Genomic DNA, 15973 nt, shown 5'->3' on the forward strand with positions numbered 1-15973 from the left:
TATATAAGAAGAGGACAAAGGCGGCGCGCCGCCTGTGTCATCCGCCATCTTGTGCGAAGCAAGGTGGCCTCCACGTTCCCTGAACGTCTTCTCCGCTTTTGCCTCGACCGCCCCTTGATCACAGACATGTCTCGGGACCGGTTCCGAAGCCGGGGCGGTGGCGGTGGCGGCTTCCACCGACGCGGAGGAGGAGGCGGCCGCGGCGGTCTCCACGACTTCCGCTCCCCGCCGCCCGGCATGGGCCTCAATCAGAATCGCGGACCCATGGGGCCCGTGCCGGGCCAAGGTGGCCCCAAGCCTCAGATCCCGCCACCGCCTCCTCACCAGCAACAGCAGCAGCCACCGCCGCAGCAGCCGCCACCACAGCAGCCGCCGCCGCTTCAGCCCCCGCCGCACCAGCCGCCCCATCAGCAGCCGCCGCACCAGCAGCCGCCGCCGCCGCCACAGGACTCATCTAAGTCTGTTGTTCCTCAAGGACCCGGTTCGGCTCCCGGAGTAGGCAGCGCCCCTCCGGCCACCGGCTCGGCGCCGCCCGCCACACCCCCGACCTCGGGGGCCCCCACGGGGCCAGGCCCCACCCCGACCCCGCCGCCCGCTGTCACCTCGGCGCCCCCAGGTGCGCCTCCACCGGCTCCGCCGAGCAGTGGGGTGCCCACCACCCCCCCTCAGGCTGGGGGCCCGCCGCCTCCACCACCTGCAGGGGGCCCGGTGCCCGGGCCTAAGCAGGGCCCGGGACCCGGCGGCCCCAAGGGCGGCAAAATGCCAGGCGGGCCGAAGCCTGGCGGCGGCCCGGGCCTAAGCACTCCTGGCGGCCACCCTAAGCCGCCGCACCGAGGTGGCGGGGAGCCCCGCGGGGGCCGGCAGCACCATCCGCCCTACCACCAGCAGCACCACCAAGGGCCGCCGCCCGGAGGGCCCGGCGGCCGCAGCGAGGAAAAGATTTCGGACTCTGAGGTGAGTGTTAACCTGAGCTACGCGTCGGTTTTTCTAAGATGGCGGCGGCCCCTCTCCCCGCCCTCCATTTTGTCGGAGACCGGAAAGGGCGCCTGCGCGCGGGAGGCCCGGGTGGGTGGGCGGGGCTGCGGGATTGAGGGGCGGACGGCGCGGGTCCGCTAGCGGCATCCCTGGGGAGGCCTCCGGGCTGGCAGCGGGTGGTTTGAGGAAAGTTTGATGGGCCCTGTTAAAGCTAACGGATCCTGGGGTCCAGAGTAAAGAGTATAGCTTGAAATTTAGGACTGACGACATCGGTCGAGTTTTTCTCTTAACGCTTAGCCACAGGTTTCGTCGTTGACAACAGTTTTAATCGTTTTATTCATACCCTTCCATCCTTTTAATTTTTGTCCACTATAGTTTTGATGCTGTCAGGGACGTTAGGCATAAACGGTTGACGAGGTTCCTGATACAGACAGAGCCTACTCTCTAAAGAGACTTCTCAAGAGTATTAGGATGGTTTAGGCTTTTTAATGTTATGAGTGATTACTTTGGAAGTCCGGTTAGGCATGTAATACGATCTTTAAAGGCAACAGAAGAGCAACCCGATTGGATTGGTAACATATTCAGTTTTGGGAAAAGACTATTGGTTCTTCCTACTTGCAGGGGTACCTTGTATCTGAAAGTTTCCTTCCTTTTATATCAGGGGTTTAAAGCCAACTTGTCACTCCTGAGGAGGCCTGGAGAGAAAACTTACACCCAGCGGTGTCGGTTGTTTGTTGGTAATCTACCTGCAGACATCACGGAGGATGAATTCAAAAGACTTTTTGCTAAATATGGAGAACCAGGAGAAGTTTTTATAAACAAAGGCAAAGGATTTGGATTTATTAAGCTTGTGAGTTTAGTTTTTGTGTTTTTCTGGTGGAATTATCTTTTTTTTTTTTTTACTACTACATAGTGTTTTCTGAACCAGCAACTTTATAAAGTTTTCATCACTAACAGAAAAGATGTAGCCTCTCTATAGTGCATAATAGTATGTAAAACGGGCGATTGGGTGGTAAGTGTCAGGGAGGACTGCTTCGAGATAAGTTGAATTGAGCTGGCAGAAGAATAGGATTGGGGGTTAGACTCGTAACAATTTTAGGGTGGGCATTAGCCAGTTTTGAGGTCATTAACTTTGAGTGTATGTCTTGATGCTTGCAGGAATCTAGAGCGTTGGCTGAAATAGCTAAAGCTGAACTTGATGATACACCCATGAGAGGTAGACAGCTTCGGGTTCGATTTGCCACACATGCTGCTGCCCTTTCTGTTCGAAATCTTTCACCTTATGTTTCCAATGAACTGTTGGAAGAAGCCTTTAGCCAGTTTGGTCCTATTGAAAGGGCTGTTGTAATTGTGGATGATCGTGGAAGATCTACAGGGAAAGGCATTGTTGAATTTGCTTCTAAACCAGCAGCAAGAAAAGCATTTGAAAGATGCAGTGAAGGTGTTTTCTTACTGACAACGTAAGTTTTTATGTTTATCTTAGTAACTCTTACTAACTTACGAAGAAATTGCGATACAGATGGAACAAAATTAAGATGGAACCATTTTTGTTGTTAGAACTCCTCGTCCAGTCATTGTGGAACCACTTGAACAGTTAGATGATGAAGACGGTCTTCCTGAAAAACTTGCCCAGAAGAATCCAATGTATCAAAAGTAAGAACAATTTCTTAAAGTACAAAAGAGAACTTGTTCATTTTTTTTTTGTTTTAAGTTTTTAATTTTGTTTTGGGGTATAGCAGATTGACAGTGTTCGATAGTTCCAGGTGAACTGCAAATGGACTCAGCCATGCATGCACATGTATTCATTCTCCCCCAAACGCCCGTCCCATCCTCTCTGCCCTGTAGCATTGAGCAAAGTTCTCTGTGCTGTACAGTAGGTTCTTGTTGGTTACCTATTTTAAATAATAGGAATGTGTGCATGTCTTACCCAAAGTCTAACTATCCTTTCCCCTTCAGCAACCATAAGTTCGGAGAACTTGATAATTTTTCAGTTTTGCTTAATATGTACAAAAATCTTAGATATGCTTAATGAAAAGCTCAGGTTTAGAAAGCTAGAGGATTTGAAGCAGTCATTCAAATACCTAGTGGTTGTTTCTGTGGTAGCTATATTTTATATGCAATCTTGTTTTGTTCTTAACAGTTGTTAAGATGTGTTGTAGATGTCCTGGTTTTTCAGGGTTGGAAAAATATTCTTTGAATTGAAACTTGGCTTGGGAAGTGGAATTAGGACAGTGAGGAAGGTAGGATTGATCCTCATTGCCTGTGTTACTGTCTAGTATCATCCTGGAATGTGTAAAGAGATAAGATAACTAAGAATCAAGGTAATTTTTGCCTTCCAGTATTTCTTAGAAGTGAGAAGCCAGTGGAAGGACCAGTGATTTTTAGGGGACATCAGATACATATATTTCTTGAGTGCATCCATAAATTGGTTCATATTTAAATATTGTCAGGGAGAGAGAAACCCCTCCTCGTTTTGCCCAGCATGGGACATTTGAGTATGAGTATTCTCAGCGGTGGAAGTCCCTTGATGAAATGGAAAAACAGCAGCGGGAACAAGTTGAAAAAAACATGAAAGATGCAAAAGACAAATTGGAAAGTGAAATGGAAGATGCCTATCATGAGCATCAGGCAAATCTTTTGCGTCAAGGTAAAATACCTTCTGAATTTTGCCGATAGGATCATTTGCCTTTTGAGCGTATTAGAATTTGTTAATGTGAATCTCTAACAGAATTTTCCAATGTTCAGATCTAATGCGACGCCAGGAAGAATTAAGACGCATGGAAGAACTGCACAATCAAGAAATGCAGAAACGTAAAGAGATGCAATTGAGGTACAATTTTGTCAAACCTTTGTTTCAGTGTTAAGTGTACCTAAATTTTGCAGGTGAGTCAATTGAGGTACAGAGATATTAAATACTATGTCAGTGTTGGTTTAATGCTTAAATTGTGAAATAGAGGTTTCTGTTATATGGCTCATTTACTTTGCTGGAATACATTTAGGGCTTTTCTCCTTAGTCCCAACCTTCCATTTGCTGTAATGCTCTTGAGTAAACTACTAGTTTTCTTCAGGCTGAATTTTTTTAATGTGCATAAAGTTTTTGTTTACATACTTGATGAATATTTCCAGGCAAGAGGAAGAACGACGTAGGAGGGAAGAAGAGATGATGATTCGTCAACGTGAGATGGAAGAACAGATGAGACGCCAAAGAGAGGAAAGTTATAGTCGGATGGGCTATATGGATCCAGTAAGTAAACTTTTGTAATGTAATCGGAGTTTTCTACAGAATTTGTGGATACCTAGGGTGCAGTTTATTCAGTTAAATGTCACTTTTCACATGGTAGCTATTCTACCTTTTTCTTTCTTTCTTTTTAACCCAAGTGTTTATGACTGATGGGCCTTGAGTTTTACCTTCTTGGGTGGGCCAAAAGATTTCATTGGTTAGGAAGAAGCTTGCTTTATAGGTTTTTTGATAATGGCATCTTTAAAAAAATCACCTAATTGGTTTTTTCCTTTAAGTTGAAAACAATTTTTGTTCAGCTTTGGAAATTCCTTGTTAGGGAATTTCCAAGTTAAGAATTACCAAGTTAAGAATGCTTGGTATGGGTTTAGAAGAAGTGTATGAAAGGATTTTTTTTTTAATTTCAGAGAGAAAGAGACATGAGAATGGGTGGTGGAGGAGCAATGAACATGGGAGGTAAGAATGAAAATTAAATTAGTAATATTAATGAAGAGCAGTATTTTGGTTGAGGGGTAACCAGCATTTTTGTTTCCTAGATCCCTATGGCTCAGGAGGCCAGAAATTTCCACCTCTAGGTGGTGGTGGTGGCATAGGTTATGAAGCTAATCCTGGCGTTCCACCGGCAACAATGAGTGGTTCCATGATGGGAAGCGACATGGTAATGTATCTTGTGGGACATAGTTCAAAAGGAAATTCTCATTCTCACAACTTATGTGTGTGTGTTTTTTTTGTTTTTGTTTTTTTAAGTAGGTGACTGGACTTCTTTTAGTTCCCCTATCGTGTAAATCCGTAATATTGGTGAATACCTTGGCAACATAGAAGAACTCAATGTGGTAACCACCTGATAAGGTTGCCAACAAAAAGTCAATACTGTTAGTATGTTGGGAGTTACCTTTGGCAATAAGTAGACTTAGGTGCTTTCCATTATATTGCTTGTGTACTTTTGCACAATAGTTCATGGCAAATCCAAATTCTAAATGTTAGATACTACTGATTATTCTACATCCAAGTGAGAGTACTCAAATGGCAAGTTGTCATTCATAAAGCTGGTATTTGCCATAAGTGTGAATCAGACTTGTTTGTAGCTTGTAGCTTTAGGCATGTTTTAGCAATGTTTAGGACTTTGACCTACATTTGGTGTGACTTTATCCATGAAAAGGGAATTGTTTAGTCTTCGGACTCGTCGTTTCCCTCCTGTTGGGCCTGTCTTTAGGTGTACTTTCTAAAATAAATGGACATCTCTTTTGCTACAGAATAGCAAAAGTCACTTATTTTTTAGCATACTAGTTGTGTGCATTTGATCTGAACCTTCTTGATGGTGTCATATTTTAGCTGTACAGATAGCGTGTCAGGATCCTTTAGAACAACCAAGAGAATTGGTCTGAGTGGTGATACCGGGATTTTACAATCCTTAGAAGAACTGAATATTGGCTGTAGAGGTGGGTTTGGAGAAAAGTGCTTTGTCACAACTGAATTGAATCTAATTAGTTCATCTACAGTCTTTTGGCAAAGGAGAGAAGCTGCAGTATATAGCTCACTAGATTCATTTTACAAATAATAAGGATTTAGAATGGGGCTTCATCTGCTTAAGGCTTTGAAGATTAGAATCATAAATAGTTGGAGGGTTAAATGTAGCGCTGTTAGCTTCAAAATGAATTTTAAAAATAATGTGAGTTATATTTTGGTTTATATGCTTCCTAATAGTCAGATGTAGGTTATATATCAAATTTGTAACTAATTTTGACACGATGTTCCCACAATTCAGATTCTATAGTCCTTGTGACGTGTAGCTTCTGGATTCTAAGATGATGTGGTAACAAACCCTCAAATTTCCTTTTCACCTTTTTGAGATAATACAATGCTCTGAAAACCTAAAATTGTTAGGATTTTGAAATAGTTGGAAGGATTAGGATTTAGTCTTGAGTAGCCCTGTAGTATTTTATAGGAAGCATGTTGAAATTATTTATAATAACATTTTTAAACCCTGATGCCTTTTTTAATTTCTGGGGGGTTTTGTTGGATTTTTGTTCTGTTTTGGGGCTTTGTTTTGTGTTTTGAGCAATACTCTTAATAATTGGTCTGCTTTATATGAATTTGAGAGGTAGTTCAGGCTGCTGTGCTTGCATATCTGTAGGGTTACTCTGTTTGGGATCATAGGTTTCTAGGACTAGAATTAACCTAAAACAAGATGGAATAAAGTCCTGCTTTATCGCAGTCACTTAAGCTTGGTATTAATGCTGTTTGGGAGACACCCAAAACACGGAATCATAACTGTCGGGACTTCACAGACATAAGGGAAAATGAAAAGTTGGGCTGTTATGAGGGTGGGCTGTATATTCAGTTAATTTGCAACTATAAAGAACAGTACTGTGAACATAATTTCTCTGGTTTTATGTAGTGATGGCTGTGAAGGTGATATACTTGGAGAGAATATGGCAACACTTTTAAATCAAATTACTGTGCCGGTTAAGTGACTAAACCTATTAGTCTTCTATTCTTTTTCTTTTTGTAGTCTGGTAGCATTTTATTAAAAACTTTGAACCTTTTAAGATTTCTGCAACTTAGCAGATGTGTCTTAAGATCTTGAAAAGCACAAGGTTTCTTATGCAGCACATACCACTAACTGGTGAGTAGGTCTTTGTCACTTCATTGAGTGAATTGAATCTGTCTGGTTGGGCTTGTTAGGCTTACTTGGAAATTAAATTTCCTGTTCAGACCTTGAAAGTGAGAAGTTTGTAAGCTTTTCAGTGGGTTAATCTGATGTGAAATTTCTTAAAACTCATTTTGGAATGGGTTTTCACATCTGCACTAATTCTTAAATTTTTTAGCACTACAGGGAAGATCTATTCTTTGAAACAGGTGTATGAGAATGGCTCAAGTGGGAACATACCACAAGGCATGTATTATCGTAAACTAATTTTCAAATTACCCTTTTTTCCTTTCTATGTTCCCGGTACCTGTGGATCGACTCATTGGTGATTGTATCGACGAACGTTGACTACGGAACCTTCTAAAATATTTACTTAACACACATGGACATCAACTACATATAATGAACTGTTAATTACTGTTCCAATAGCGTACTGAGCGCTTTGGGCAGGGAGGTGCGGGACCTGTGGGTGGACAGGGTCCTAGAGGAATGGGGCCTGGAACTCCAGCAGGATATGGTAGAGGGAGAGAAGAGTATGAAGGCCCAAACAAAAAACCCCGATTTTAGATGTGATATCTAGGCTTTCATTCCAGTTTGTTTTTGTCTTTTCTTGTTTAGATAACCAGTCTTTTAAATTCTTGCATTTTAGTAAGAAAGCAACCTTTTTATGGATGTTAGCAGTTTATTGACCTAATATTTGTAAATGGTCTGTTGGGGCAGGTAAAATTATGTAATGCAGTGTTTGCAACAGGGGATTTTTTTTTCCTTTTTTTTTTCCTTTTTTTTTTAAACTGTATAATGTCCCTCAAGTTACGGCAGTGTACCTGTGCCGCTGAATTTCCAAAGTGTACCAATTTTTTTTTTTTACTGTGCTTCAAATAAATAGAAAAAATAGTTATGATATTGATCTTCAACTTTGCCATTCATGCTTCTATGCACATTAGGCTAGGTATTCCACTTGGAAAGCATAAGCGTGTCTAGGCCTTTGAATGGCATATGCCATTTCTGGGAAATGTTATTTGTAGGCTAAGTATTGCTTTCTACTTATAAGTACCCCCTTGTTTTAAAAAGAAATACTTATTGAAGTAGTTTCATGATTTGATTTGTTTGGCAAGGAAGCAAGCTGGTGCTAAGTATTTTTAAATGGCTATGTAAGCAAAGCTGAACTGTAAATCTTCATCCAGGAATGTGTATCAAGATTATGGAATGGGTGTAAGACTATTGGTAGGGGGAGAAAGTGGTTATGACTTAAATGGCTCTTTTATGGCCCTATGATCTATTCTTTCCTTGAAAGTTTCTGAAGAAAAAGTGGAAAGATCATTTTGTTGCATTCCTCCATTCTTGTTTTTTAAAAAACGAGTCCCAAGCCCTACAAATGGCTTGTATTGAACTTTCACATTTGAATTAAAGATTGTTAAACATGAAGCCTTTTCATGTATTACTTTTAAGTGATTTATAAAGGTGGAGTTTAGTGTGAATAATTCAAAAATAAGAGGTATAGTTAATCATAAAGTAGGTTAGAAATGTATATACTTGTAATCTAACTTTTTACATCTCCTTGTGCTACTTCTATTGGGCAAAATCTGTAGGACTATGAAAAAAACTAGTCTGTTTTCTAAGAGCTTGTAGTGACTGTTAATAACATAGGGTTGCAGAGAACCATTCTTAGGAAACATTTTTGTTTTTCATAGTTTCCTTTTGATGTGGCACAAAATCTGGAGACAGTTGCTCGTGCTACACAGTACAGATGTTCCTTCCTCCCACCATAAAGCTTTCGGAGTGTTTCGATGGTGGTGTCAGTTTAACGTCAACTTCATTGACTCTCCTTCCATCAGAGACATTTTGACTTATTAATAAAATAGATTGATACTGGTGTCTGTTAGTACAATGGGAACACCTGCTTTCCCAGTGTATTTAAGCAGAGGAACAATTTCCTAAAAGTAGTAGGTAAAGTAATTGAATGGTTTGGCTTCGATTTTAGCTGTTTCCATTCTAATTTGTACATTATAGAACTCTTACTGTGGAATGTGTCTTCCTCCTTTTCACCTCTTTTAGTGTTAATTGGCAAAAGTAAAATTCTAAATCAAATCTTTAAATGCTGAAGTAAGTTTAGTATTGTGCCTGAGTACAAAGGGAAACCTATAGTTGAAACAATTGAGCACTGTGCATAGGAAACCTGTTAATACTAAAACACTAGTGGAATATAAAGGCATGCCACCAAATTCTGGTTGTGTGACTGACAGGTACCTGGTGTGCTAATTAAGGGAGAGAATCTCGTTAGAAAATGTTCATTATTTCTGTTCACCAAGACACTTGGAAATGAGTAGTTCTACCATAATAATAGGAGGAAGTTTTGTCCCAAGTCATTAATTGGTGATAATGTATGAGATTTTCTGTATTGGAAACAAGGGTCTTGATTTGAAAGGAGTCCATTACAATTTGAATTGTATGGTAGGGACTCCGTTAATGATAAGAAAATAAGGGGTGTTCATGGGACACCCACAGAGGGTGAACTTGAATGTGTGGGTGGGGGCTGGTGGGGAAATGGGAAAATCTGCCTATAAAATTAATGTTTCAGTTTATTTTTCAGATTACATGCCTTTCTTTGTAAAGGGATGCTGGCACAGACCCCTAAAATAAGCTTTTCGTAGTACTGTACCTTTGAAGAGTGGTGAAGGATGCTAATGGATTATCTCCTAAAAGTTGTGGTTTTGATAGACTTACTGTGCAGAATTGCTAAACATGGTTTAGCAAATAATGTTGCTTAGTTTTAACTAAGTTTTGACTTTTATCACTGAAATAGCAGTGTATCAAGGGTTGTAAGCTACTCAGACTTTGAACAAGTCCTGCAATGTATATGATAGCCTAATGTGAATTTAAATCATCTCAAAAAGTAGATTCCTAAAAGCTGATTTACGAAACTTGGGGCGGGAAAGGGAAGGTAGTATTTTAGAGGTATTTTGGCCAGTCTTCTCATTTAAAGAAACCACCTGCCCCCATTTCCTCTTCTCCACTTTGTCTCATAATTTTAAGAGGAACACTTGATTGTTTTTAAACTAACTGCTCCTCTTATTACTCCTTATCTTTAAAAAATGCATTCTCTAAGAGATCCCAGTATATTTAATAGGGACTTTAGAAACTTAACCCATTGGTTCATGTTCAGTGAAACCATAATCCTCTTGGCTTAAAACACTAATTAAACTTCTAAGAAGTACTGTAAACCCCACCACTCTTTATTAGATGTATTATATCACTAATATAAATAGACAATAATTTGGGAAATTGTAATGTTACGCCTGTGCAATTTTTGTAAGTGGCATATCATGGCAGATCAAAATTCAGATACTTGGCTTTTCTTGGGCAAGCCACTAAGTTTGTGGCGGAATATTTTCTGGTGTTCTTGGACTGCAATTGTGCACTATTAAAGTAGTGGCCTGCTACATAACTGCATTTAGCCAGCATTTCTGCAGTGCGTAACTGTGAGGAACGTAGTACCGCAAATGGCAATGGACATTAGGACCCGGATGTAGTATTCCTGCTTGCTCCGAGATTCTCATTGCCGACTGCATACAGGTAGGTAACAAGCAATATAATCTAACTTGGTGACTTGCTATGTACTTTTATTCCGTGGGCATTCTGACATCATACTTCTGACAATGAAATTACAGTGCAGCACCTAACACGTGTATGATAAAGCTAGCTTATATCAAAACTGTGTGGGTTTGGGTTAGAGCTGTAATTTGTCAGGCAGAATTCAGTGCTGTTGCAGTTCTCAGATAAAAAGTGCAAACTTGAGTATTTGGTATGTATCTGATTCAGTTGTGTGGTTTTTGGTTGCATCGTAACTGAACATAACATGAAACACATCAGTGGTGTGGGGGAGAGGGGACCATAACATATTTGGAAAGTAGAGTGCTTTTAGCATCTTGACACAGACTGTATACAGCACGTGACAATTAGTTTCTGTTATAGCAAACTGACCTTCCCAGAGGTCAGCAATATCAATTTCAGAGTGCAATCTTGGTTATTACTCCACAGGGTTGAGTGAATTAAAACTAAAAGTACAGTTTTTTTTTTTTTTGCAATGTGATTTGAACATTTTTTAAATGGGCTCCATGGGAACAGCTTTGTTACTAACTGGGGGCATAGATGGGAATCTAACATGAATAGTTCAAGTTCTGTGATTTGTCTAAATATGTCTATACTCTAAACCTGGGGGAAGATGGTGTGGCATGTTGACTTGCCTATTGAATACATGTTGGGAATCATTTCCCAACTGTAAGACTTCGTCGTATTCTGTAGGATAACTGCAGATGTTCAGGGTAGCTTTTTGAATTTGGTTCCCTTAGCTTTTTAGGGATGAGATGTTGCAATCCAAACTGTTCAATTACCAAAATAGTAAGGCTTCAAAAGCACCCTCTCTGTTGTTCAGGATTTAAGCTTTGCATCAACAGTTGTTCCAGACCTCAATTCAACTGAACATTGGTCTATGAACTGATTTTTAGCTAGCATGCATGAGAAATAGCTTTCATGTATAATGTTTTCTGCTCTGTAACTGGAAAGTTTGGTTTACTTCGCATAAATGTTGGCAAAATTCTTCATGATTATGAGAATTTCTTTTGTATCAAAAATGGCTTGCTCTTTGGCAAGCAGTTCACATGGTGGGGACAGACTTGTAACTTTAATATGCAGTCCATTCAACCAAATGACTTGACTCCTGCTAGACGAAAGAACAAATGGTGACTAGTTTAGCTCTGTATTAGTAATACAATGTACCTCAAACGTAATGCTCAGTATTAGTGACAATAGTGTCATGAAATTGGCATGCAATTCTGATGGGGTTTTCCTATGGCATAATCCATGAAGTTGGTAGCCAACACTTGGCTACCGTGGCTCAGTGATTGTTTAGAAATAAAAGATCAGGTTTATTTCTTAACAGTCAATAACACTTTTGAGAGAATGTACTTAATACATGGACATCATTGGGTTGGGGGGTAATTTTGCTTCATTCTGCTTATTTCAAGATGAATAGGCTTTTGCACTTTCAATGAGAAACCTGTGACTTAAGTTGATTCTTACTAGTTTCGATTTGTATGCAGCTGTAATTTGTGAATTTTAGTGCAGAGGGTCTTTTTTAAAAATCAGTCAAAAAACGGGATAAACGGGTTTCAATAGTAACTATAATATATCCCAGGTGCTTGCATTGTATTTCATAGTCTTTTCTTATTACAAACAAAAATTATTTTTAATGACAATGGTTGCAAGTTCAGAGGTGTGATGCCAGAATGCATTTTCGTACTGTTAGGCCCTTGGGAATAGATACCGGTGCTTTATGAAAGATGAAAGAAATGCAATGGGTGCTCTTCATATAAGGTTGCAAAACCTGCAAAGAATGCATAATAGTCTCATTTTTCCCGATAAAGAGATGCGTGTGACTAGTTTTGGACTTTTAACTTTAATGGGGGTTGCATGTTTCTTATTGTTAATCATTGTCAGCTGCAGTGACATGATCCACAGTCCTGCATTTACTGCCTTAACATTAATGATTTTGGATAGGTTTTAGAGAGCTGGGATGTTTGTTCTGGGCCTTTATTTGGTTTGGGCTTTAGCTGATAACGTTTCAGTGCTCTGTCAGCTAGTGCAGTTCTCAAATGGCTGCCTGTTAGGGAAAGAACTCAGAGGATTTGGCTGCTCCTAATCATCTGTCATTGCTGCTAGATAATGATTGGCAATTTTTAAGACTCAACTGTGGAAATCACACAGTTGCTGGTAAACCATCAAACATAAATGTTGCTTTTGAACACCAGTGCTGAAAAGATTTATTCAGAGGGTGAAAAAGGGGCTGGATGCAGAATAGGATAATCTGGAGAATGGAGGAAGAATGCAAAACGATATAGTATCCCTTATGGATGGTACATGTGCAACAGGGAACTATTTCATATACCCTTGGCAGTCTCTGATAATCAGGGAGGAAGAAAAACCTGGAATTTGGATTAAGGCTGATCTTTCTGGTTTTTGCGCACTGTGGCTCTCCCAGGCATATATAGTGAAGGTGAATGTCTTCTCCCTCAGAAAAACTCAGGTTCCTTGCTGTCCTGATAAGGCATAGCTTCCCTGCCGTAACTTAAAACTCAGTGAGGACTTAAGAGGGAAAGAATGAGGCAAATATATAGGACTGCAGGATAACAACTGCATTGTTGTGTACTGTGGAATGGGGAGGGCACTCTTGGAGGAGGACTGCTGAAGGTGGTCAGTCTACCTGAGAATGGAAGACATACTTGGTGGGGAGCAGGGTATGTGCTTTTATATGAAAAGAGCCGATGTTAAAACTCATTTGGTTAGGTAAACGTTGTCACATACCTTCACATAAGGGATAGTATATTTTGGGTTGCAGTCAAACTTCATTGTGCTCAGACTGGTGAAAATGCAGTTAGGCTTTTGTAAATACAAAGAAGATACAGTTCTCACTCTAATTCAGGTGTCTACTGCTACTTCAGAATGATTTTAGAGTCCACCCACCTCCCCCATGAAGTTTCTTCCTATTTTTTATGCTGTAACTTGCCCCCAATCTTTGTTTCTGGAATTTTACTCTTTAAATTTTGAAATTAGCATTTCTAATCTTCATGCCCTTGTCTTTTATATTAACTTTTTCTTATTATTCTTTAGGTAAGAATGATTGATGTTGGCTGAGAACTGGAGTGCTCATTCACTTGAAGTAAGTTTTCTTGAAAGTCTACCTATTAAGGATTTGGGGTTTGGTTTCTATTTAATGGTTATGATTTGATTTAACTATGTGGGGTGAAAGCTATTTGATTTTTTTTAAGATGTTCACCTCTTGATACCCCTGTATTTTTGTTTTTTAAAATAGATGTGTGTGGGTGTATATGAGTTGGAAAGAGAAAAGGCTGGGAATACTTACTACAAAAATGTTAAACAATAGAAGAAAAAGATGAAGTTAGATCAGAAAAGGCTTGAATTTGTGGAGAAATGCTGTATTTTGTGGTACTCTAAAATCAACTTGGGTCCAATTCAGAAATCTCCTTGAGATTGCTTTCACAGTATAAATTGTGAAGAACAATTGTTCAGTCATTGGTAGGGAGAATTCCTTTAAAGTACATTTGACCTTTGAACAACATGGGTTTGCGCGTCAGGGGTTCACTTAATGATGCTGATTTTTTCCAATAGATACATACTACAATGCCAGGTCTTACCTAAACTAACTGTGAGATTGAAAGTTGCTCAGTTGTGTCTTAACTCTTTGCAACCCCATGGACAGCAGCTTGCCAGGCTCCTTTGTCCATGGAATTATCCAGGCAAGAGTACTGAAGTGGGTAGCCGTTCCTTCTCTAGGACATCTTCCCAACCCAGGGATCGAGCCCAGGTCTTCTCCCTTGCCAGGTGGATTCTTTTTACTGTCTGAGCCACAAGGGAAGCCCATAGCCAAAAGAAAAAAAACCAAACCACTACTGAAATCCAAACCTATGCCAAAATATATACCTATTGATGTCAGAATAAAGTGTACATGTTAAAAATCAGTTTTGTTCAAGATACGCCAAATATGTTATCATAACAAAGTTATATTTTAATGATAGGTGGATATAAGTTCTCAAGACGTCACACAGCATGAACTGATCAAGAAAGAAAGCCACAACTTGTTAGACTGATGAAGTATCAAGGTAAGTTGAGATTCTTAACTCTAAACTGTCCTCAGGGACTTCCCTGCAGTCCAGTGGTTAAGATTTCGCCTTCTAATGCAGGGGGTGAGGGTTCAATCCCTGGCAGGGAGTTAAAATCCCACATGCCTCAGGGCCAAAAAACTAAAGCATAAAACAGAAGCAGTCTTGTAACAGATTCAATAAAGACTTTTTAAATGGTCCACATCAAAAAACATCTTTAAAAAAATTGTCTTCAGAAGGAATCTTGGGTGGTGTAAGATAACTGCTTATGTGGATATCTCATTTTAATTTCTTCTGTGTTAAAACTTTTTTGTAGCAAGTATGTTTTTGTAACATTTACTTAAATATTTAATCATCTTTTTTTTTTTTTTTTAAGTTTTCTGAGGTGTGGTAGGCCTTGGCTTTAGTCTTGTTTGGCTAAAGCCTTGGGAAAAACAGGGACTTAAGTTTTTAATAAAAATATATATAGCTTTATTTACCTTTGCATCCATACAACAATGCAGAGGAAGATTCAGAAGATTTGAAGTTCCTATTTTTCATCCAGATAGTTAAATGGTGGAGTCACTGATAGAATAGATGGAAAACAAAATCTAGAGGGTTGGCAATTTTAAAGGGCAATTCAGCTCTGCTTTTCTGGCTAAAAAGCAGTCACAGACATTAGGTAGACAAATGGACAATGACTGTGTTCCAGTAAAGCTGCTTTTTTTTACAAAATGGGCTGTAGACAGTAGCTTACCTGTCTCATGTAATAAAAATTGCATTTGTTCATGGTATCACTTAGATATAAAGGGCTATCATAATCAGTTGAATTTTAAGCAGAAATGGGAGAATTGAGATCTGTGTCTTATACCTTAGAAAGTATTAGTTGCTCAGTTGTGTTTTAATTCTTGCAACCCCATGGACTGTAGCCTACCAGGCTCCTTTGTCAATGGGATTTCTCAGGCCAAGAATAGTGGAGTGGGTTGCTGTTGCCTTCTCCAGGAGATCTTCCTGACCCAGGGATCAAACTTGGGTCTTCTGCATTGGGGGTGGATTCTTTACTGCCCAAGCCACCAGAGGGTGCCAATTAATGGAGTATCTTGAAGAGATCTGCCTTTTAAGAGTTTGGTTGTAACTAAAAGTTCTTGTAGAAGATGGAAATAAAATTTAATAAACTCGCTAGGTGAGTCTGGTATTAAAATTATTTGTGCTGCTTAACCCTTATTTATCTAGAGATAATCAAATACTTATGCTACCACATTCTTTGATTAAAGTTTGGTTGTTGCTGATAAATATTTGAGACCTTGATACCTAATTATTACGACTTTTGGAATAATTGTTTCCTTTTAATTGGCAGGATTACGTGAACTGTGTCCTGAAACCCAGTGAGGAAAAGAGCAAAGAGAGGAATCAACCTGTTGTTGAATAAAAATGTTTCGAGATGGGATTTTGTTT

The 15973-nt window shown here is 39.8% G+C and overlaps 1 protein-coding gene across 3 annotated transcripts; it reads left to right on the forward strand.

The window, feature by feature from the left end:
* Positions 1–10: 10 nt before the first annotated feature.
* SFPQ (splicing factor proline and glutamine rich) lies at positions 11–15965 on the forward strand. Of its 3 annotated transcripts, XM_061412569.1 has the most exons (13): positions 11–954; positions 1637–1825; positions 2134–2435; positions 2533–2628; positions 3426–3622; positions 3721–3805; positions 4102–4219; positions 4621–4669; positions 4750–4871; positions 7293–10436; positions 13530–13578; positions 14456–14539; positions 15876–15965. In XM_061412569.1, exons 1-10 carry the CDS (start codon positions 127–129, stop codon positions 7428–7430), a joined length of 2124 nt encoding a protein of 707 aa, XP_061268553.1. In that variant the 5' UTR covers positions 11–126; the 3' UTR covers positions 7431–10436; positions 13530–13578; positions 14456–14539; positions 15876–15965. The 3 variants fall into 3 exon arrangements, with proteins under 3 accessions (XP_061268553.1, XP_061268552.1, XP_061268554.1); XM_061412568.1 differs by having other exon boundaries at positions 7293–13578; XM_061412570.1 differs by lacking the exon at positions 7293–10436.
* Positions 15966–15973: the final 8 nt, after the last annotated feature.

The sequence above is a fragment of the Bos javanicus genome, chromosome 3, assembly GCF_032452875.1.
Source record: "Bos javanicus breed banteng chromosome 3, ARS-OSU_banteng_1.0, whole genome shotgun sequence".
Lineage (NCBI taxonomy): Eukaryota > Metazoa > Chordata > Mammalia > Artiodactyla > Bovidae > Bos > Bos javanicus.